Raw genomic sequence first — 21,783 nt, 5'->3', positions numbered from 1 at the left:
ACCAAGTCTGCAACTGCAACGAGTAACGCTGGAGGCGCAGCTGGTCATGGACATCCACGCCCCCATCCATTTGTGATAGTCTCGAATCATAGCAGGACAAGGGACATCAGTCCGTCTGCCGTGTGTTCCACGTGTACGCCTCTCTGATAACAAGCACAACATTGATTAGATGAATAGGAAACAGCACTCCTCTTGCATATACGTACGACACTCCTCCATCGCACGGCTCGATCCAGTCCCCAAGAATTGCACGGGTTTTCTATCCCACCACACTAAAGCCGTCATTAGGGGGCAAGCTTTTGCCACTGCCATTCTTGTTGTACCGTGCGGTATGCTTTTGGGTTGGTCTCGATTTTTTTCAACAATTTGCTGAGGATAGCCCACTTTGTCACCCATTATCGTGCCGATACTGTAGACATTCCTATGTAGTAGTTGAAACGCCAGTTGAACTGACGTATAAAATCGATCCGTCACTACAATGTGATAGACGTCATCTTCGGGTGGTGGCAGGACAGCTTCCAAGTTTCGGATAACTGCTGACGGCCCGGTGTTTGGATCTGCAGATCGCTGACTGTCTGGAACGTTGCCTACTTCATGGACCTGCTGCGCTTTGCCACAATACACCTCAAGTCTTCTTGTTGTAGGATACAGCATACAAGCATACAACATTAGATACAACGTGATAGACTTGGTAAAAAAAAAACCGCGAGTCCGCAAGGACTCGCAGTCATCTCACCTCATACAGTAGGAAGTATCTGCACAACACGTCAGAAAAAGCTTTGTGCCCCACTTGTGAGGCTTCGCCTTGAGATATTGACGCGTAGGATTGTTCCGGTTCTTCAGAGGTAGAACGCCCTCATCAAATGATATGATCGGCGGCGTTTTGTAACCCAGGCGCGGTCAGTTGCTGCTCTCGTGTCTGCGTTGTTGGTGAAGTGAAGATTTCCCATGATGTGTTCAAAGCGGTTTCGCGGCAAAAAATCGTTGAACGTCCCCCGTGGGATAGCTCCCACTGCATTAGTGCCCCAATGATCACGTAACCTGCGGCGGTGAGGGTTCAGCATTCTTGCCATCAGTAATCCAAGCGCTTGCAGTATCTCGTGCGGCTTGACGTCCCGCTTCTTGGCCTCGCGATGCAAAAACCACTCTTTGGACTTCTTGGCAGGTGTCTTATGCGAGCTGAACATACGCTCCACTCGTGAAGTGAGGTTCTGCACAAAGTAGCGATTGGTTTCCTTTGCAACTTGTCTCCACAAACTCTTCGGCATGAAAAAGAAGAATAGCTTGAGCGGTGAGTGTGTCAGGGCCAGTACCTCGTCGGTTGGTCCATACTCCCCAGAATATAATCCTGGGTAATGTTGGTCAGGCGGGAAATTGTCTGGGTCTACATGTTGTATATACATCATATATCATGTTAGAATATGTTGGAGGCTACACCCCTCATTGTCACGAACCTAAGTTCCACCCGTTAGCTCGCATGGCAGCCATGTTGGCATCGTCCATCACAAAATCAACCATTTCCGGCTTCTCTAAGACGCTCCACTGCTGTGTCGAACCAGCTGCTTCTCCATCAGCACTCATAGTATCTGATCCAGCCTCACTATCGTCCTCATCACTGTAGTCTTCACCCGACGCAAAGCCCTCACCTTCACTTCTCGCTCGACTCCACTCGTCATCATCATCGTAAAACGTAATCTCGGTCTGTTTCCTCGCAATCAGAGTTCAACGCATCAAACTCGTCAGCGAAAGCGGGGGCAGCGATAGGAGAGGCTGAGACCGACGTTCTTTCAGGTGAAATTGGAGCGGAACACAGCGAGGCTGGAGCAGAAGTCGGCGAAACAGGGGTAGAGGTTGCCGCGTCGGGGACAGGAGTCTGGGAAATGGATGCTGAGCTTTCACTATGATACGCACAACGTTAGTATACATAATCAGCATCAAAGACTTTGCCACGTACCAATCGTCTTCTGGTGCTGCAACTGGACATTCAGGAGCTGGACATTCAGGAGACGGGGGTGGCGCAGGCGCTGCAGACAACGGTCGAGGCGACGGTGCTTCTGACGTATCTTGAGGATCGGTGGAACCCCTGTCGATAGATAATATATGTTAGCTGCTGTTCATGTTGTTTACATGTTGTCGATAACGACGTTGTAGGGAAAGCATAGCGACGCTGTATCCATGTTGTATGTCCCAAATGTTGTATGTACCTGCGCAGCGTACAACAACACTTCGTGAGAACATGAAGTATCTGACAGCATAAAACATGGTGTACCTCTCTGGTGTCCCACTTGGTTGGCGGCTCCTCTTCTTGTTCGCTTCACCAATCGCCTCCAATCTCTTCCTGGCCTCGGCCAAAGCGATGCTCCCTTGTTCCTCGGCATTCGCCGAATCTTCACAGAGCGATTCGGCAGCTGCTGTCCTCGCTGCTTTTGCCGCTGCCTTAGCAACTTGCGACGCGGTGGGTTTTCGTGGCTTCTTGGTCGGGGTCGCCTTCTTGGTCGGGGTCGCCTTCTTGGTCGGGGTCGCCTTCTTGGTCGGGGTCGCCTTCTTGGTCGGGGTCGCCCGCTTTTGGTCGGGTGCCGCGGCCGTCTTCTTCTTCTTCTTCTTTGGCGGCCGTGTCTTGACTGGGGAGTCTGCTGCATCCAGTCGCTCATCGTCTGCATCAGCATCCGCTTCCTCGTCGAACCGATCGGGATCATAGTCCTCATCATCGTCGCTCAAGTCCCTACTAGCAGCCAACCGTTTCTTGCCGGAGCCTGCCAACGTCTTTGCGGCGACAGCACGTTGCTGTTGCGAGATCAAACGTCGCTGCGCACGCACGTAACAGGCATCTTTGCCGATCGGAACCGGAAGCAGAGGACGAGCTGTCGCGCTGCGTGTAGGTGCTGGATCTTCTCCGAAGTCAGCATCCTCCTCTCGTTCGCCAGCCAGGTACGCCGCATGCTCCTTCCTGATGCGCTCTCGGTCGTGCGCAGTTCGGCCATCCAGACGTTGCAGGAACTGCTGGCGTTCGCGGCGTGTTTCTCGAGGCGGGGCCATCGCGCACACGTGTCTCTCCTTCAGGTCTTTTCTCGAAATGAGCTCTCAGCCACCAACCCAGGGGAGAATCTGTATTGTTTATTGCCAAAGAGACTGATCTCAACAACCCCAGCCCTGTGCATTCTCAAGTTTGCCCATATTTTGCAACAAAATAGCCCAACTTTTAACATGTTGTACGTACAACATGATTCCTGCTGTACGTACAACCGTTGGGCGTTGGGGGGTTAAGTAGTCATAAATGATACCATATGGTATATGTAGCTACTACTGTACATGAAATAATACCATGCGTTCATGTTTACTCTTTGGCGGTGCACGGTACACTGTACACGTATACCCACAAGCAACTGTTTCTACCGCCAAAAATTACCATGCCGTTACCACCCTCTCCACCATAGAACCTTGTCCGACGCAAGTTGAGGCTCAACTTGGCTGAAAGCGCGCTCACTATCGATTTAGCAATGTCATCAACAGACGCTGCGTTCCTCGCTGAAGTTGAGCACTTCTTAGCTTCGTGCGATCAACCGCAGTACGAGGCATCAAATGAGCATCACCAGATCCCATGTACGAAACACCAACACGAAGACTTGGAACAACTTGATGCTGCATCTAGACGCGAGCTGGAAAAGGCGAAGGACCGAAAACGACGAAGGATGTATCGAGAACAGCGGCGAACTGAGCGCGACAACCTCCAGCAGGAGATCGAAAGATTGACGGAACAGCTACAGACAGCGCAAGGAGAAACAAAACTCACGCCACAATTGACCATCCCGTTCTGGAAAAAGGTTGCACAGCGCCAGTTAGCTGCTCGAGAAGATGCCGAACTTCGCCAACAGCAGCTGTTCCAGGCGATTGGTTTCTATTCGAATGTGCTGGAGGAATCCCAACGACTGTTCTACAAGAGACTTCATCATCTGAACGACTTCCCTGACGATGAAAAACTGCGAATCGAAACTGCAGATGCGGATATCTTCGCGCTTTATATCAAAAATCTGGATGCAGTTTATGCCCGGACAGATAAAACACTACAAGCCTGTCGTCTGGAGTCCACCGAAGCAAATTGGAATACTCCTTTCGAGATCTGGGATAAGGACTCGAAAACGGGATATTTCCAGTTCAGAGGCAAGATCATTTTGCCGTTCGACTTTCAGGATATCTGTCGATCACGGTGGCAAAATCTACGCCAACAGGATTACCAAGAGAGCTACGATGCAGTTGCCAACTCCGAAGACACGCTCGCACGCAGAGTTCGTCGCACGATTCATTTGACCTCGGGCGGGATTGCTTCGATACTATGGCGCTTAGTTATTCGTCGCTACGAAGCCGACGGCCGTATGGTACTTGTCTGGCGGATGCTTACCGAAGGTGAAGGGATGTTCGCAGGCATGCATGCCGATGAGACTGGATGGGGTGTAGCTACAGCTGTGGAGGGCTCCAAGCCAGGAACTGTGCTGCGAACTTGCGTCCGTAATGCACCAATGCATTTTAGCAATACGGCAGCCCGGAATGACGTAGTAAAGCAGTTTGGAGACGAACTTTTCGAGTGGGGACGAGAAAACCATGAGGAAGCTACGACAGGACTTGAAAGACTCCTGCTAACAAACGTGTAGGTTTGGCTACTATGTAGTCAAGGAATATACCAGTTTGTACCTTGAATAAATAATTGTGAAGATCGGAGTTTGTGCAATAATGACGCTAATGATGGAGATTAATATGTTAGTTAGTTATTAATAGCCGCAGATCGACAAGAATCCAGCTGCACCTATAGTTCTTTGAAGAACGCCAGTGTACAGTTTATTTTATTACTGTTTGTTTGCAAGATTTTTTTTTCAATTTCATCAATGTGCACCTGCAATGAGTATGGCTCCTTTTTAAAAAAAATCGTTAATACTCGGAGCCAGGGATTCGTATTAGCCGGCACTTTATAAGCGGATCATAAAGTTTATTAATAAAAATCAAATTACTTTACTAAATATTCTGCAGTTTATTTTAGGGTACTAAACGATGATATATTTTAGCTTCAATCCCCCGTCGCTCACAAACGCTTATAGACCGATACTATTTTTGTAAGCTCCGAATCAGATAAGCTACTTGTGAAATCCTGTCTCGAGTCGCCCTGGCACGGGACGCTTACGCTGATTAGCGATGGCCAGCTCTAGACGTGGGCAAAAAAAAGTAATCCAAGTCAACACAAGTAGTAATATAAAGTGTAACGGGGTACGTAGCCCTAAGTGTACCCTGGCTACATGAAGTGTGACACGTCGTACTTCGGGACATTTGTTACAAAGTACCAAGGTCGTCCAAAGCCAACCATTGGTTAATGACATTGCATTTCTAAAGGTGACTTATAGTTTGTATTAAACCCAAGCTTTATCTACCTATAAATATACTCTGTTTACATTCTACCTTAATTAGGTCACGTCGCTCTTTTTTGAATAAAGAGGGGACCTGTGAACTGCCGCTCACTGAGAGTTTGTAAACTCTCGGAAGCTAACTTCCTCTAGCGCAAGGTGCTGTATGACCCCGTCACATAAAGCCAAATGGATTAAGTCAACTCGAAGTTTCCAGGTAAAATTCACGACTGACCCGCCCACAATGGCACCTATTCCGTATTCCTACTCAGTCAAATCTCACGTCAGCACGTCCTTGGGTATACTGCTACCGGCGACGTCCCTTCCTTCTCTTCACTTTTCTTCGCATACGCTGCGTTTTTGTTGTAGCTCGTGTCGTCCGCCCCAGGGACCTTGCCCATCGCTGTGACGACAGTTAGTACCTTGGCCTTGGATGCACCTTCGACGCCGTACTCCACGGGCAGTGTTGTCCCCCCCCCCCACACACACACACATGTCACGTCGATGCGATGGGGCCAGGCACCAGTCCGGGCAACGAAATCCGATAATGTCAGAGCTGATTCGGGCGACCCGACTACCGCTCATCCTCTCGCCGTGCGACTTCAAGTGGCTGGTCGCAGGTCACCCCAGCAGGGGAACGAAAACCGTGTCCAAGACGGTTGCCACCGTTTTCACTGGGGACGACCCGTAGGACAGCTATTTTGTATTTGGACCTCCAGACGGCACGCCAGAATGCGAAGCTCTATTACCGACTGTCAATTTCGAGATACTGATGGCATTCAAACGGAGCTCTGTACAGCATGTACCACCCCAGCCCATCACATATGCAGCCTGCGAATCGACGACAGAAACAGAAATCTTACCAACTGTCGGATTTAAGACGACTGGGACAAAAACGCACAGTACTGGAACAGATTTTGCTCGAAAGCGTCAGCTAAAATGAATCAAATGTCCTTTGGCAGCGACCGAGACGTGAATGTAATCCATACCAAACGCGTGACCGCGGCTAAACTCGAGGGGGAAAGGCCTGCGCCCGCGGCTGCGGCCGGATCTGAGTCGAAACCTGAGTCGGAAACAGAGTGATGGAAGTTGCTCCGGTGCAAACACTCAACTTGTTCAAAATCCCTCTGGGTATGTGTCATTCCAAGCGCGAAAATTCTCTTCATGACATTTGGGACTATATCCGCGATCTGGTCACATCAATATCCCGTCGTAATGCCAAAGGGATTGGTGATAAAGCGTAGTATTTGCATTTTAAAAGCCAACTTAAACATGCAAACCAAAAAGAGAGTAATTGTGTATGGAGATGGCAACCAGCAAGGGGCGTCATGGAGACAACGCATACCGGGCACGGTCTCTGCAATACTGCTCACACGTCCAATGGGATATCACACTTTCGTAACAAGCACAGAGACCACGACATTGCTTTTGAAGTGGAAAAGGTCGCCACAAAAAATGCGCTGGTCAATATTGACAGGGTCAGCGATAAGCTGAAACGTCATACGGGAAAAAGGAAAGCACTCGAGTGTGTGGAATCGTTCAACGCGGACATCTCGCCGTGTCAAGGAGTCCACAGTTATGCCGTATTTTCGAGTGTCTCGTTTGCTTATAAACATCATGATCTTGAAGTGGCTATTGAGTGAAGGGCTTCCCTTTCACATCACTCAGACAAAGTCGATTCTTGAGATGGTGCAAGTGACAGTAGGTGATACTACCTTTCAATTTCACCGTCGAGATGCTTAGGACGCTGCGATCAATGCTAGATTCGTTTCTTTCACGAATGCGGAAGTGAATTTGCTCAATTTCAATGCTGAGTGGATGCTGGGGTTAAAGTTTGTCAATGTGGTGCCCGACGGGTGGAGAAGCAAGGCCAAAGACAGTTTTATTGGCGTGTCTTTGGCTTTCATTGATTATTGCTGGAGCTTTCAACATATCGCGGTGCTAGTTACAATGATGCCAGACGGTCATGAAGCTATCTTATTAATAGTGGCGAGCGTGATAAAGAAACGTCTGGCTGATGTGAATGGTATTGACATTATGGAGATGGCAAATTGGATGGTGTCAGTTACAGCACTCCCTGGGCTGAACCGGCAAGTTGATCTTTTGCGCTCGTTTCGAGAAACTGGCCAAGACCAGTTTCCATCAATTTGCTGTACTAGCTAGACAGAGACTTGGCAAGGTTTCGTCGTCTGCATACCAAGAGTGTGTATCCTCGACAGCAGGAGTGATCAGGGGTTCTCTTCGAACCAGAACAGATACTGCGCGCGCCGAAAGGCAGATTCTTCGCAGGCAGAACAGAGTTATGCTTCATGAAAGGGACGCCGAAGACAGCGGGCTACTTAAGCCGGAGAGTAATATATGACTTAATTTATTAGTACTATAATATAATATACTAGCATTGATTTGAGATATTACTCGTATATTTTAACTGGCGATTTCTATCGGAATGATTATTAGTAATACAAAATATGTCTTAGAGTCCCAGTCCCATAAACCCTGCTCGGAGCATGTAGTTTTCCATTTGTGATGCTCCCCCTGGTGAAGTGTACTCGTATTCAGCACAATCAAGAGTAATACTAAAATATACTGTTGTTTTACTGAGCACTTCTCCGAAGAGTGACTGATTTTTTTTGCATCTACTTCTCGTTGCTTTCTTTATGTGAAAAAGAGCGTACTGTCAGTTAATCCAGTAAGCGGGGTAGCACAGTCGACATCTTTCACAATAGGTGTCGAGGCACCGCTGTACAATATGAATCACTACTGCCGTTGATTTGAAATGAAACTTAGCATGAGATTACACTCCTGCTGGCACTGTCGATCACGAGACCGAGTGTATTTGAGGCTGACTCTGTAGAGGCTGCTATGGTCTTTCGAGGTACTGAACGTACTTGTGACCTCCATGCAGACAGCAAACGAAACACATTACTCTGGAAAGGCAAAAGAGCAGAAGCCTTTGGAGACCAGCCGCAAGTGGTGAATCCTATCGATTCAAAAACCAGCAAGCGGCTGTGAAGCTGAGGTCTAATCAAGTCCCCTTCTCCAGGTACATTAAATTATTATATTGCTAACGTTGCTGTTGGACTAGCGTTGCTGTAATTTTTTGAAATGAAGCCAATGCGTCCTGGCGATGAGGGCGCATAATGATGTCATTGAACAGTGTAGTAAATGGACTCCGGACGTGGAATGGCTGTGCCAGCCGTGGCATGACATAAACACTGAGCCCGTCGAAGTTTTACAACCAGAGACAAGATTGTTTGAACTGACCACTGTCGACCGTAAAATTGCAAAGGAGACATTGGCGACTGAGGTCGTTTTAAAGTACAAAGCTTCCGTGTTTGACCCCAAATTTTCGTTGAGGTCAATTAAAGCGTCCACACGATTTGTGGAAGAGGTTGGAGCATTAGATGGCTCAGAATGGTTAAATGACGCGGTGATAACTTACGGAATGGCTGCATCTGCGAGGAAAAACCGACGGCATGGCGCTTTCTTCACAGGATTTGGATGAGAAATTTCCACCCAGAAAGATTATTTTTATACAAAACGATTGCAGTTCCCGTAAACAGCCTCGGTATGCAGGACCATGATAATTCTTATGATAAAGAAACGGTCTTTTGATTGCGCACTTGTACAATCGACTCAGATCTCGTACACACACTGAGGAGCGGAACAAACGCAGGCAACGAAAAATGCTACCACATATACGCAGTTGGTACGATGAGACGCGTTGTCGGAGTACTGATCAACCTAATACCCACATAATGAACCATGTCTTTCCGTATCGAAACCTACATATCCAGATGAATCAAGTTGTGGTATCATGGTGCTTGCTATGGAGCATACTTACGCTCGGGTTCCCACCAAAGGCTTCAAATTGGACATAGTCAGTGGCGACTCCAAAAGGTGATGCGGCTGCGTTTGCTGTGGCGCATCATGTGTCTATCCCAGATTCATACCACTGATGCAAAAGATAAAGACATGACTCAAGCTATAGATAAAAAAGATCGTGCGTGTAATTAAGATAAAAATATATTTAATTATTCTAGACCTTCCCTAACCGTTTTACTGCAGTTTGCTTATAGCATTCCGTTGTTCGCACTATTGGTTTAGCATTAATCGACCCGGTTAAAATATCAGGATTAATGCAATCAAAAACTATGAGCCCAAGTTTGAGGTATTAGCATCGTTACAAATACATCGACGTTATGGTACATTCCTGCAGTTTCATGTCGCTTGTCACTGCTACGTTGCAGCCGCAAAGCAAGTCAAATCAATGTTTGAAGCTGAAAGGGTAACAAGACCGCGGTTCGAGTAGAGATTTAAATAGACTTATTCAAGCGTACTGAGAGAAACTGCCCAATGCGTATGCCATTATTCACTTCGCTAATGCGCTGTTACCGAGGCTTTGAGTCATTTGGGCGACTGATGGAGAGCCCGTGTCCGCGGCATGTGCCCTGTACACACAAACGGAGGCTGAGCAATCAGTGCCTAGAGCAGATGCTAAGGCCAAGAGACCGCGCTGAAAGGACCCTTCTGGAATTACGGGAAGCATTATAGCCGGTTTCAAGACATTTATCTCGAGCGATAACAATCTACAACCCAAATAGGAACCAGAGATGACGGCTGGTGCCAAGGATATGTAAGACACAAAAAATAGCCGGATAGCGCTACGCTTAGCCGCGGCTCTAGACTGCGTGTGTGCTTACCTCGCCTCAATAGTCTTCGCTGCTTATAGGCCGGGCTTGTGTCCTGGGTTCGAAAAATCAGGGACGCATCTGCGAGTAGGACCGGTCTCGATGCAGCTAGACAAGACCTAGGCAATAAAAAAGCGACTTCCGACACCCGCAGCAAGGTGGAATCAGCAAAGTCACAACAACATGGATTCCACTATGCCAAGGCTACATAATTGAGCAACGTTAGAGTTTAAAGCAACGTTACCTTTCAAAGAAACGTTCCCGTTTAGAGCAACGTTACAATTAAGAGCAACGTTAAAGTTTGGGGCAACGTTCGGGCTAAGTACGACGTTGCCAATACATAACACGGGAAAGCAGCAGAAACATTCCTCATACAAACAGGTATATATAGATCTAAATTCAGTTGATATCGTAGGTGCACTTAGCATGATGAAGCTTACACAGCGGATTGCGGTGCTCACCATCTTGTACTCATTCAATTTGCCGTCCTCGCTTAAGAGATAAAACGCCTCACACAGACAGGAGACCCTCTAATATGGTGCGATATTTACCTCAGCTGCGAATAGATTCCTAACGCTAGCGATAGGAAACCGCTCTGCGCCTTTGGAAGCGAATCCTATTGAATTAGCAAACGTTGCTGCAAGCCCATAACACTGCGGTAATCGTATTGTGGTAACCCTCTAGCGTTACCGAAGCGTAATTCCTCACAGACCCCGTTTTCCGATCATCTGGCAGAGCTGTTCCAAGTCTGAAGCCTGTTTTCAATTAGCCAATCACATCATAACTTATAATAAATAAAAATGCGTATGCCATCTACAGCCACACCGAACAACTTACCGCTGGCGGAAGCGTCGGCTTTGTTTTGGCTGTTGCGGCCATCACAATGCGTGATCGCAGTCAAGTGAGCATCCGAGACAAGGATCAACTTAGTGACAGCCCAGGTATCGACGCTACCGCACACGCCGTGCCCCTTGGTCGCACATGTGATACGTGTGGTACCAACATTGTCGTCTGTAGCATGGCGTTGGGGTAGGGATCTCCCAGCGGAGGGAGCAGCAGCAGTAGCTGTTCTGTAGACGCCCATAGCGACAGGGAGAGAGACCAACAAAGGAGGTACGTAGTTGGGGCCTCTTCACAGCGTATTGAAATGGGCATTACCGAACTGTCTTACTTAGGAGCTGCATCCGTAGTATGAATCACGCCTCACGGTCCAGAAAGCTATTAGATTTATGCACAACGGGACTGCTTTGCTTGCTTTGACCCTACCCCCCCCCCCCGCATGTGAGATCCGTTCTGGTACTTGGACCAGGGCCTTATCGGTGGCTCGATAACGTTTCGCTGTAGCTCTAGCTCTGACAGCAACTATGCATGGATACTGGTCCAGAACTTCTTTAGCTCGTTGGATCCTGCCCAGCACATCAACATCACGACATTGATCGTCAAGTTCTTTGGGTATGGCACAATGACGTATCTGACCATAGCCCCAACTGAAGCCCAGTGTTTGACTCTCTGCTGACGAGGGTTTCCTTCCCTATGTGCTGGGAGGTTCATGATATCAATAATAAGCTCTTGTTTTACTTCCCGCAACTACATCAATATGGTTGCATATGGGAGAGTAAGGACCCAGCCTCGGCAACTGTAAGTCATCTCTTTCTTGAACAAGCTCCTTAGTTTGACTGTGGGCGGGAGCGCTATCCAATACGATAACAATAATCTTCCCCGCAAAAGGTTCTTGGTATACTTGGTGGGCTTCTACAAAAGCAGCATTTATCTCTTTCTTGAGGCTTCCCCGTATCGTAGTGAAGCAGGCCCGCTTCAGGCGAAAGGCACATTGCAACTGTAAATTTTGCCCCCCCCTAGAAGGAGGCAGCTTGACCACAGCACATTCTCCGACCAGAGCACGTCATTGAGATCTGTTACAATATATATTGTAATTAATAATACACAATAAACGACCCAGCTTTTTATGCTCCAGCCGCGCTTCACCAAACACTCTCCGTTTTGCAATGTTTATTTCACCATTAAACGTTTCTGGCTAGAGGCGAACCTGCTAAGACAGGCCAATTCGGTTAATTGCTCTTTAAAATGAGTTAAACACATATTTTCATACCTGTTTCACTGTGTACAGCTTGTTACACAACTTCTTACTAATGAGAGATGGGCTGACGCTTACGCCGAAGGAGGAAATACCATCGGTCAGTAGAAAACTACTGATCTGTCCCCAACGCGGCGCTGCCTGCACAACTACTGATTTCACAGCTACTGGGGTGCTGTTAAGTTCGCATTTGCATTTTCTTTTAGTGCTGCCTCGTTTGGTGTTAAGTTCGCATTTGCATTTTCTCTTAGTCCTGCCTCGTTTGGTCTATCAGTCTCTGACTCCGGCGCGTTGGCTGCTCGCGACGCTGGGTTCGTCTTCCCCGCGTAGATTGATAGACCCAGACGAAATTGACTGACTCGTGTTCGAACACCATCTTTAGGCGCGCTGGCACGTTGGTACTTGGCTCCCACGTCAACTCTGTGTACCCCACCCATTGAATAAGGTAGTATACGAAGTTATTGACCCACCGTTTGGCGTATATTCTTTCTACCTCGAAGAGCTAAGCATTGTCTCCTCTACGAGCTCGGCGCTCGTTTGCAAAAAGACCTCCTCCTCTACTGACAACGTCACGTAACCCACCACCTATGGACGATGCACGCTCGGCGTCCAGCTCTCGGTCGACTTCTTTCGGTATGCTAGCTTCTCTGCTTAGACGAAGCTGCCAAAAGGAGCTGTCCAGACGTCGCTGGATCGTTCGGGCGTGACGCTGTCGGGGGTTGAGCGGAGGCATCGACCAAAATGGCGAATGCCACCGAAGTGCACTCCACAAAAACAACCATATAAATAAAGGCGTTTTGAGCAGCTAAAAAATAGTACACAGAAATAACATGTTGACGTTGAAGTAGCTGGGTACACGACGTATCCAACTGGTTACTCTCAGGGTACGTTAGTAGAGCTCTATCTACTCACAGAGATTGACTCCCCAGTCCGTTTGCTGCTGATATTTATTGAGAGTGAGGATCAGTAAGATAATCTATTGGAAAGAAATACCTTAATTATTAATCAGCATGCAACGATTGCAATTGTTTGTGTCGTTAGTTTCCTTAAAGTTTGAGCCTATTGGGTGAATTGTAAATGGAAAAGTCGTCCCTACAAAGCATTTTTTGCTTTTTTACGTGCATGTTTCGGATGTGGTCCCGGTTTCTTACCTCTTTTGCCAATTCGCTCGGGCTCCGGTGCTAGTTGTGGTATCTTTGTTTGCGGATTGGTTACGAGGCTTTCTGTCGTTGGCCACGGGAGAAACTTAAACGTGTAGGTATCCTTGAAGTGCCCAATTGAAAGCCGTTGTGCGTCGTACAGTTCTTCAAGTCTCATACCATGTTTGGTAGCTGCACAAATCGCGTGTACACAGGGAAATTGTTCGTCCTCCCAATTTCCACAAGTGCACTCCTTCGAATTCAAATCGACCATTCGCCAAGGGTGTATGTATCCAGGTTTTGGTAAAGCCCCAACGTGCTGTACCGAAAAAAAAGCCTCGCCGTGAGCTTGAATATCACACATCTTAGCTACAACAGCTCGTTTGTCGCGTTTGGCTAGCAGCACAGGAGCAAGATCCGTTTCACTCCTGCTGTCTAGCCAATCTGCTGCTTCATTTCTTTTATCAGACATCAATTGGCCGAGTTTAAAGCAATACAGGTTAAACGCATCAAGCGGTTTTGAGCTGCGCAGATCTTTCCCCATCCAATTATTGGCTTGTTCGGAGATGTTTGAAGTAATTTCATCGTATGTTGACAGGCCAAATTTCTCGAAGAACTTATACTTAACCCAGTTTTCAGTGGGAAGCACTAGTCTCTGTTCGGTACCGCTCGGTGTGATTACCTCAGTCTTCTTAGTGAGGTATTCTGCGGCTCCTGAATTCGAAATCTCCAACTCGTTCATGTACAAGTTGTAGTCATTTTCACAGTCGGAACGAGCGATAGAGCAGATTGTTGCTCTGTCTTGAAGAGAGAGTCTATGGTTGGCTCTGTTGATATTATCCATGATATGGCGGAGGCAGAAGCGGTGTCCAGCGGATGGGAAAACTTCGGCAACTGCAGAAATAAGACCCTTTTGACGATCAGACAAAATCGTGATTCTCTCTACTTTAATTGCATCTTTGACTGCCCTCAAAAACCAAACCCAGTTGTCGTAATTTTCGGTTGGTACCAGAGCAAACCCAAAAGGTATGATATGATTGTTGTAGTCCTTTGTAGTGGCAACAAGAAAAACCCCTCGCTTGTTCATGTCTTCCTGTAAATGAGCGCCATCAAAACTAATCAAATTTTTAGTCATACTCACAATGTGGGCGCCTGCGTTCGGGACAATGCAAGCACGCTTGAAGGTCACGCCATCGCTCTCGCTCTCATATCGCCACAAGGAACCGGGATTCTTACTTGCCAGAAGCTCCAAGTACGACTTCAATTTTTGGTAGCTCTCGAGTAAATCTCCATGCAATTTTTCGTCCAGGTCCTGCTTGATCCTAGAAATCGAAGATTTGCTGACATTGATGCCCTTCCCTTTAAAAAACTTCTGCACAGCTTTCCCTGAAAGAGTTGAAGCTGAGTTGGCATGAGCTGGCAGAATTTCACGTGCTACTACAGCCGATAGTTGAGCTTCACGGACAGACCGGTTCCTTTTCGCCTTTTTTTCACGAGGGATATTTCCCTCCGCGAGTGGTTTCTGAGTAGATCCAATGTTTTTGAGATGGTTGTGGGCGAAGTTGGCTTGAGTAATCTTCCATACCCCATTCTTTCCGTGTACATTGATGAAGAATGGGCAGCTTAGATCTTTTGCCGGGGTAACTTTATCAAAGAACTCCATGCCATTTAGTTTTTTGCAGACGTACTTCGCGTTTCCTGAGTTGTTTGGCTTCACACTCGAAGATTGTACAATCAACTGGAATCCACATACCGTTGCAAAATCGTCACATGTTGCCCTTGCTGCTTTTTGTGTTGGAAACTCAGTGTCTGCAATATTGGTTCGCGTCGCGTATACTCCCCCATACTTTTGGCTGGAGCGGTCTGAGGTATCAACTTTTGCGTCTTCCCTCAAAACACCCATGCTTATAGCTGTAGCGATGTCAGAAAGATCTACCACGAAGGGAGAACTCCCATAATTCGGAGGCGGCTTTCGAGGCATGGTACGCTTAGGGCAAAAGCGGTTTTGCTGAAGGCAGCAGAAATGTAGCTATGATTAGAGTTAGGTACGGATCGAACTTAATCATTTTCTACTGATTGCCGTCTTTTCTGCGCCGCGTTGGGGACAGATCAGTAGTTTTCTACTGACCGATGGTATTTCCTCACGCCGAAGTCGAGCTGAAGCATGTCGCACATCTGCGCAAGTGTGTACTGCCTGTTTTCTTCTATGTACCCGACGATGGCTCCTTCCATTCCGGGCGTGAACTTGGTGCTCGCTGCACGTGCACTTCCTCTCTTCTTCGTATCGGCGGAGCCGCGCTGAGAGATACTGAGCGCGGTGGTTAGCGGGATGTCGTTGCATTTCGCGACAAGCTCCCAAACTCGCCCCTCTACGTATACCCTCAAAACCCGCCTTCGCGCTGTGAGCTCATGTTTTGAGTCCTTGTCCATGGCTAGTTTTGGGAAAGTGGGGATTCGCTACTGCCCAATGCATTACACTAAATCCAGATTGCTCTAAATAATAACTTTTTTTGATATTTGAAGGGGACTTCCGTTACTTCATTCCATTTAGGTTTACACTATTGCGAACTATGACTGGCAAAGGTGTAGTGGGCGGACCAACCAAGTCGTTGTTTTCGGTAGCGACGCAGAAAACGGAGTAGCCGTGCAATCTTGACACGGGCTGCGAAATACAATGGCGCTAGTTCAATGTTTAACCCGCTGATCGAGTACCTCACAAACTGTTGAGCGATAAGTCTTACAAGGAGATGCAACTTTGGGACGAGCTCATCGTGAAACGTGTAGATGGCAATCGAGACGGTTTGCCACCAGATGTGGATTCATGCTCGGACGATAGTGATCCAGCGGACGGAGTAGACTCTACAGTTGATCTCAATGGCTACCTATATATCGCTACCACGTGGTTGGGTGAAGAAGGTATTACCTCTCACAATACCTTCGGTACGCTACAGCTTAAATGTACGAACGGTATTTTCAAACGGCAAAACATTGTTCTTAATAGGATGTTTTAGCGTTCGAAAAGCCCGTTTTAGGCGTTGATTAGCTATCAGCCCCAAAGTGATGTTCGACGCGCCGCATGACGAGAAGACGGAGCAACAGATACTGCTTCTTGAAAGGGTAGCAGAGCGCTGCATCACCTGTATCGATCTTCGTCTGGTAAATAAAATGGCGCGCCAATGTGCGCTCTCAGTTACCGCTGCCATTCGGAGTGAGCCCATGAGCTACGGGACTTAAGAAAAAGATATGGTGTGAACTAAATCTACTTTGATCTGCACTGTTTATTTTTTTAAATACCTTTTTAAACATTTTTTCTACTTACGAGACAATTCATTTTGGTTTACACGATTGCAAACTAGGATTGACAAAAGTGTAGATAACGTTGCTCGCTTCAAGTAACATTGTTCTTTCTCGATTTCACATGATTTAAAACTGGAGTCACTTCCGATACACTTTCCTCCATTCCTTGCGTAGCCGTAGCTGCAACTTCCATATTCCACCGCCCCTGCAACGCAATCGCCGGAAATTCATCAAAGCCGCGGCCGTACCGGAAAACAAACATAAGATGCTAAAACCGCAAATCCTGAGCTGTGTAAAAATTGCATGTATATATCCATACAATGTCGTCGCAAATGAAAGAGCTTCTCCCCGATACAACCTCCCAGTTGCAGTCCTCTTTTCTTCACACGCTGGGCTTCTCGATTGCGGTCCCACTGCCGTTAAACGCTACTGAGAACATAATCACTCATTATCGATTCAAATTCGTTTAAGAATATCCTGAATAATTGCCGGTGGTCATGAACGAAGTCCGTGTTCGACGAACCTTTTAAGCGCAGTGTACCACCGAGTGTTTGTATTTCTCGGCTGGACTACAAATATGTTAGTAAACGAGCAGAGGACTAGGACGTACACCCCAACGCACCTATACATCACGTTTGCGAAACAACGCTGGACGATATCTCGTTTGGAGGGTCATAGTCCAAACTTCTTCGGTAGCAGCTTCTTCCAGTAGACCAAGGCATGAAATTGACACATTAGGACCGCTGCGTTGCGAAAAAATTTCTCGAGCACTTGCCATCGACAAAAAGCTTGTCGATCACGAATGTCGGATTGTTCACCCACCTATCCTATTGTTTTTTTTATGAAGATCTTGAAAGTGGCAGTCATCGTTTGGTCACGCCTTTAAGTACCAAGAAGCTCAGCACAGGTATCCCGCGACCAGTCGGCCCCATAGCAATGAGGCCCCCTAGGATTAAAAAACGTCAGATAAGACTTGACATAGCACACGTTGCTTAAGCGACACTAACATCTGCATGTAATAACGCACCTAGATGAAAGCCAAGGTTGTTGGTCCCCTGCGTAAAATCCAACGTTAGGTTCTCTCCCCATTTTTTGAATGCCGCGTTCTAGATTCTTGTTTGAATCACCACGGCGCAGGTGAGGTCCAAATCGTCATTAATGAGCATAAATTCGCTTCCTCTTATCTGTTGCAGAGAATGAAAAAAAAATAGTCGCTCTTGTGAGCTTGACCCATTTTGCATGCGTCGTATCAAGTTCCGAATCAGCTGTGATGACACTTGTTGCCCTTTTCAAAAACAACAAAATAATAAAGCGACTATGTAAAAGAAAATAAAATTCGAGGAAAAAATGTGTGTCCTTCCTTCTTACCCATCTCGTTACTAACAAAGTTTGCGATCTGTCTCGACGATGCGGTTGCGTCGAAGCGAACGACGACGCTCTCCGTAGCAACACCATTCAATGGGATGCGCAAAGTCGCTCATCTCCTCATGGATGATCCATGGATGATCCATGAGGAAATGAGCGACTTTGCGCACCCCATGACATCGTCAGGCCTGTAAGTTTGCTGTTGTACTTGTTTTGTACGACAAGACACCACATAGTACCGTCCTCAGTTGCAACCCGCGTCACAGCGACATCAAACCGAGCATCGCAGTCGTAAGAGTTCCAGCTCGAATGGCGATGACGTACGCGGCGACTAGTTCTTACTATTTATCAAGCATAGATGATACACACATCACTACAGTGCATGCCAAATCATTAAGACCCCCGATTTGGCGGGACAATTCTGACAATATCTCGGCTTCTAGCCTGAGTTGAGAGCTGCTACTTTGATATGTTCTCTCTATTAGGCTTACAGAGGTGCCACTTGTGTTAACAACTTAGATTTCTATGTATCTGACAGGGCTGGTATACAAATTCAAGGTTTGGACATCAGCGTCAAATAAGTAAGTTCACATCCTTTTTATGACGAAAAAACACTTTTATGAACAGACCTTACAAATTTCTATATTAAAAATTAGTACTTAGTCAGACCACCTTTCTTCTTGATCACCGCTAGACAGCGGCGAGGCATGGACTCTATCAGCTTCAGCAAGTAGTATAGCTGAATGGAGTCCCATGCAGCCATGATTGCTGCCTCCAGATCAGCAACGTTTTGGTACTGGCGGCCATGTGCATACACCTTGGCCGCCATCGCCGACCAGACGTTCTCGATGGGGTTGCAGTCAGGCGAGCGAGCTGGCCAAGCCATGGTGTTGAGTTGCATCTCCTGCAAGAATTGCTTCGTTTCATGCGAGGCATAAATCGAAGCATTGTCTTGCTGAAATACAAAGTCAACACCATAGTTAGCGTGAGCAAAAGGGAGTGGATATTCAGATAACGTGTAAATATAGTCACCTGAATTCTGACGTCCACGCAAGATGGCCAGCTCACTCTTACCTGCTGCACTAAAAGCGCCCCACACCATGACGCTCCCTCCTCCATTTTGGCGACGCAGATAAGACTGTGCAGGCTGGCGCATGTCCCGCCAGTAATACTTGAATCCATCAGGACCATCTAGATTAAACTTCTTTTCATCTGAAAAAATAGTGTAAATCCAAGTTTCTAAAAAAATAAATATTGTTATAATACAAAATTGCAGCAAAACTTTAATATGAGAGGCTTACCTGGCTTCAGTATGTAATCTTCCGCCCATTGCATGCGGGCAGCCTTGTGCGCTGCCGTGAGGGGAAGCGTGCGGTCCATCTTGGTGTAAACCAGATGGTCCACACGCTGCAGAACCCGCTGGACCGTCCTCACGGACGCCTTGATGCCGAACTTCGTCTTGAGCTCCGCAGCAAAGAACTCACCTGTCGCCGCGGCACGCACAAGCTGCCGCAGCTCTCGTTCCGTCAGTGCCGGTTGCCGCCCAGCCCTTCGCTCTCCACCCCTGTCTTCCTTCCGTCCCCGCTCCGCCTTGACTGCGTTCCGGACGGACGTACGGGACCGACCTGTCTTCTTAGCGATCTCGTGCAGAGAGACGCCTCCGTCATGGAGACCGACGATAAACCAGTACTCTTGTTGGGAGAGGGTCTTGCCGTGGTCCATTAGAAAATGAAAGGCTCACAGCCTCCGTAGCGTCTAGCTACCCGCTCATTTCCGCCAACCATCTACTTATTTTGACCATCACTCTTTTAATATAGAAATTCGTAAGGTCTGTTCATAAAAGTGTTTTTTCGTCATAAAAAGGATGTGGTCTTAATAATTTGACGCTGATGTCCAAACCTTGAATTTGTATACCAGCCCTGTCAGATACATAGAAATCTAAGTTGTTAACACAAGTGGCACCTCTGTAAGCCTAATAGAGAGAACATATCAAAGTAGCAGCTCTCAACTCAGGCTAGAAGCCGAGATATTGTCAGAATTGTCCCGCCAAATCGGGGGTCTTAATGATTTGGCGGGCACTGTATAAACTTTAAGCCCGTGTGCTAAGAGCTGCCACTTCATTGTTAACATATTAATCAATACAAACAATGTGCCCAACTCCTTAAGGCACGAATTTGTACGCTCTATGACAGAAAATGGTATAATCCCACAGACAGTACAGATTATCTGCACAGACGAAGAAGAATAATCACAGACAAACAGAAGTCAGCACAGAAAAACTGTCGAAAAGTGTAAATCCACATATCGATGCGAGAAATGCACAGACTGAAACTAACTTAAGGTGTACCACATAGAGTAGCAAACGTATTGAGTGCTTGGACTTACTTGGTCGACTGGCCACAAAACACGGACAGCTCACGGCTTACACGTGGCAGCTGAATCAAAGTCTCTCACCAGCGCGCTCGGCATTGAGCTTCGTTATTTATTGTGACTATTGCGACGGGACCCGACCCGCTTCCTTAAAGCGACAGGAAGTGGCGTTTTGTCCCTCAGTAGCAAAACAAGCGAAGCGTGAACGTGCAGACTGTAGGGATACGTGTGAAGTCACGTGTAGAGCGTGCAATGAAGTTGCGACGGCAGCTGACAGCTTACTAGTTTCTGCAGGGCGTGATGACGTGAAAAGCTCAAGTGACAAGAAGTGACGCGTGGCCACGCAGTGACAAAACAGCGCACGGCGACCGTGTAGGCTGTGGAAAATACGTGCAGATAGGGTGGTGGAGTGGTGCTGTTCTGTGTGGCGATAATAATGTTCGCGGAGGACGGCGGCGATAGAGCTGTAGCTGGTCGGAGAAAGACCCGTTGTTGCTACAGTTGGGATCTGCTGTGTGAAATTAATGCTGCTGAGCTCGCGGAATTTCAAGATCTAGAATTTTGCTGCGCTCGGGTGAGGCACACTGACCCAGCAAGACCTTGTCGACTCTGCGAAGGAAGTGAGCACGTCATGACAGAGAGAAGACTGTGCTGCAGTAGGAAGACGTGCAAACGGTATGGATCGTGCAAATTTGGGTGGAAAATATGGATGTGCAAGCAATTGAATCGATGCCAAGTGTATTACAATAGGATTGACCAGAATCGTGACGAGTCAGTAAATTGTGACGGACCGCATAGAACAAAGATTACCGCAGAAATGAAGAAATTCTTTCTGCAACAGGACGAATGGGCAGTTCCACCTCAGCTCATTTGGAGTAGTATGCGTCGATCTGAGATCTTACAGCCCAAGCGAGGGTACCCTACGCTAGAACAAGTGACAAACTGCGCTAAATATTTGCGTCGTCTTCAGGGCACTAAGAATTCAATTCACGTCGTCCGCGAGCTAGTTCGCAAGAACGCGTTCGACCCAACCGGTGATCTAAACCGCGCGTTCTGCTTTGAATACGATGAAGATGCAAATGGCCACGCGTATGTGGGTAAAGGCACAGATTCAGACTCGTTTGTTATTGGCGTTTCGAGTCTTGCGCTGATCACCACACTCCCCCTTACTGATTCGCGGAGCGGCAGGCCGCTTCTTGCATCTAGAGCACTTGACATTCAGCTCATCTTGTGTCCTAATACGTAGTCACAAAATTCACGACGTCATTGTAATTCATTTTTCAACATCAATCGTGGCCCTGTGTTTGAATAAAAGGTGTATTCCTCCTCTACCGACGTCTACTTATTTCTTAGATAGTGGGACGAGTACCCCTTTTAAACGTGTCACCCCTTTTAGATGTGTCACCACCTTTTTTATGTCACGGTCATCAACGTTTTTT

General features: G+C 47.3%; 1 protein-coding gene across 1 annotated transcript; it reads left to right on the top strand.

Annotated features, from left to right (window-relative positions):
• Window positions 1-20,975: 20,975 nt before the first annotated feature.
• PITG_08965 (uncharacterized protein) lies at window positions 20,976-21,495 on the top strand (the record flags this gene model as incomplete). The annotated part of the gene is made up of 3 exons (XM_002902957.1): window positions 20,976-21,055; window positions 21,143-21,338; window positions 21,418-21,495. The coding sequence occupies 3 exons, from the start codon at window positions 20,976-20,978 to the stop codon at window positions 21,493-21,495; spliced, it is 354 nt and encodes a 117-aa protein (XP_002903003.1).
• Between the last annotated feature and the right edge of the window lie 288 nt (window positions 21,496-21,783).

This window comes from Phytophthora infestans, genomic scaffold (assembly GCF_000142945.1).
Source record: "Phytophthora infestans T30-4 supercont1.16 genomic scaffold, whole genome shotgun sequence".
NCBI lineage: Eukaryota > Oomycota > Peronosporomycetes > Peronosporales > Peronosporaceae > Phytophthora > Phytophthora infestans.
The sequence above is the reverse complement of the archived record's forward strand: the minus strand, read 5'-3'. Positions and strand labels throughout refer to the sequence as shown.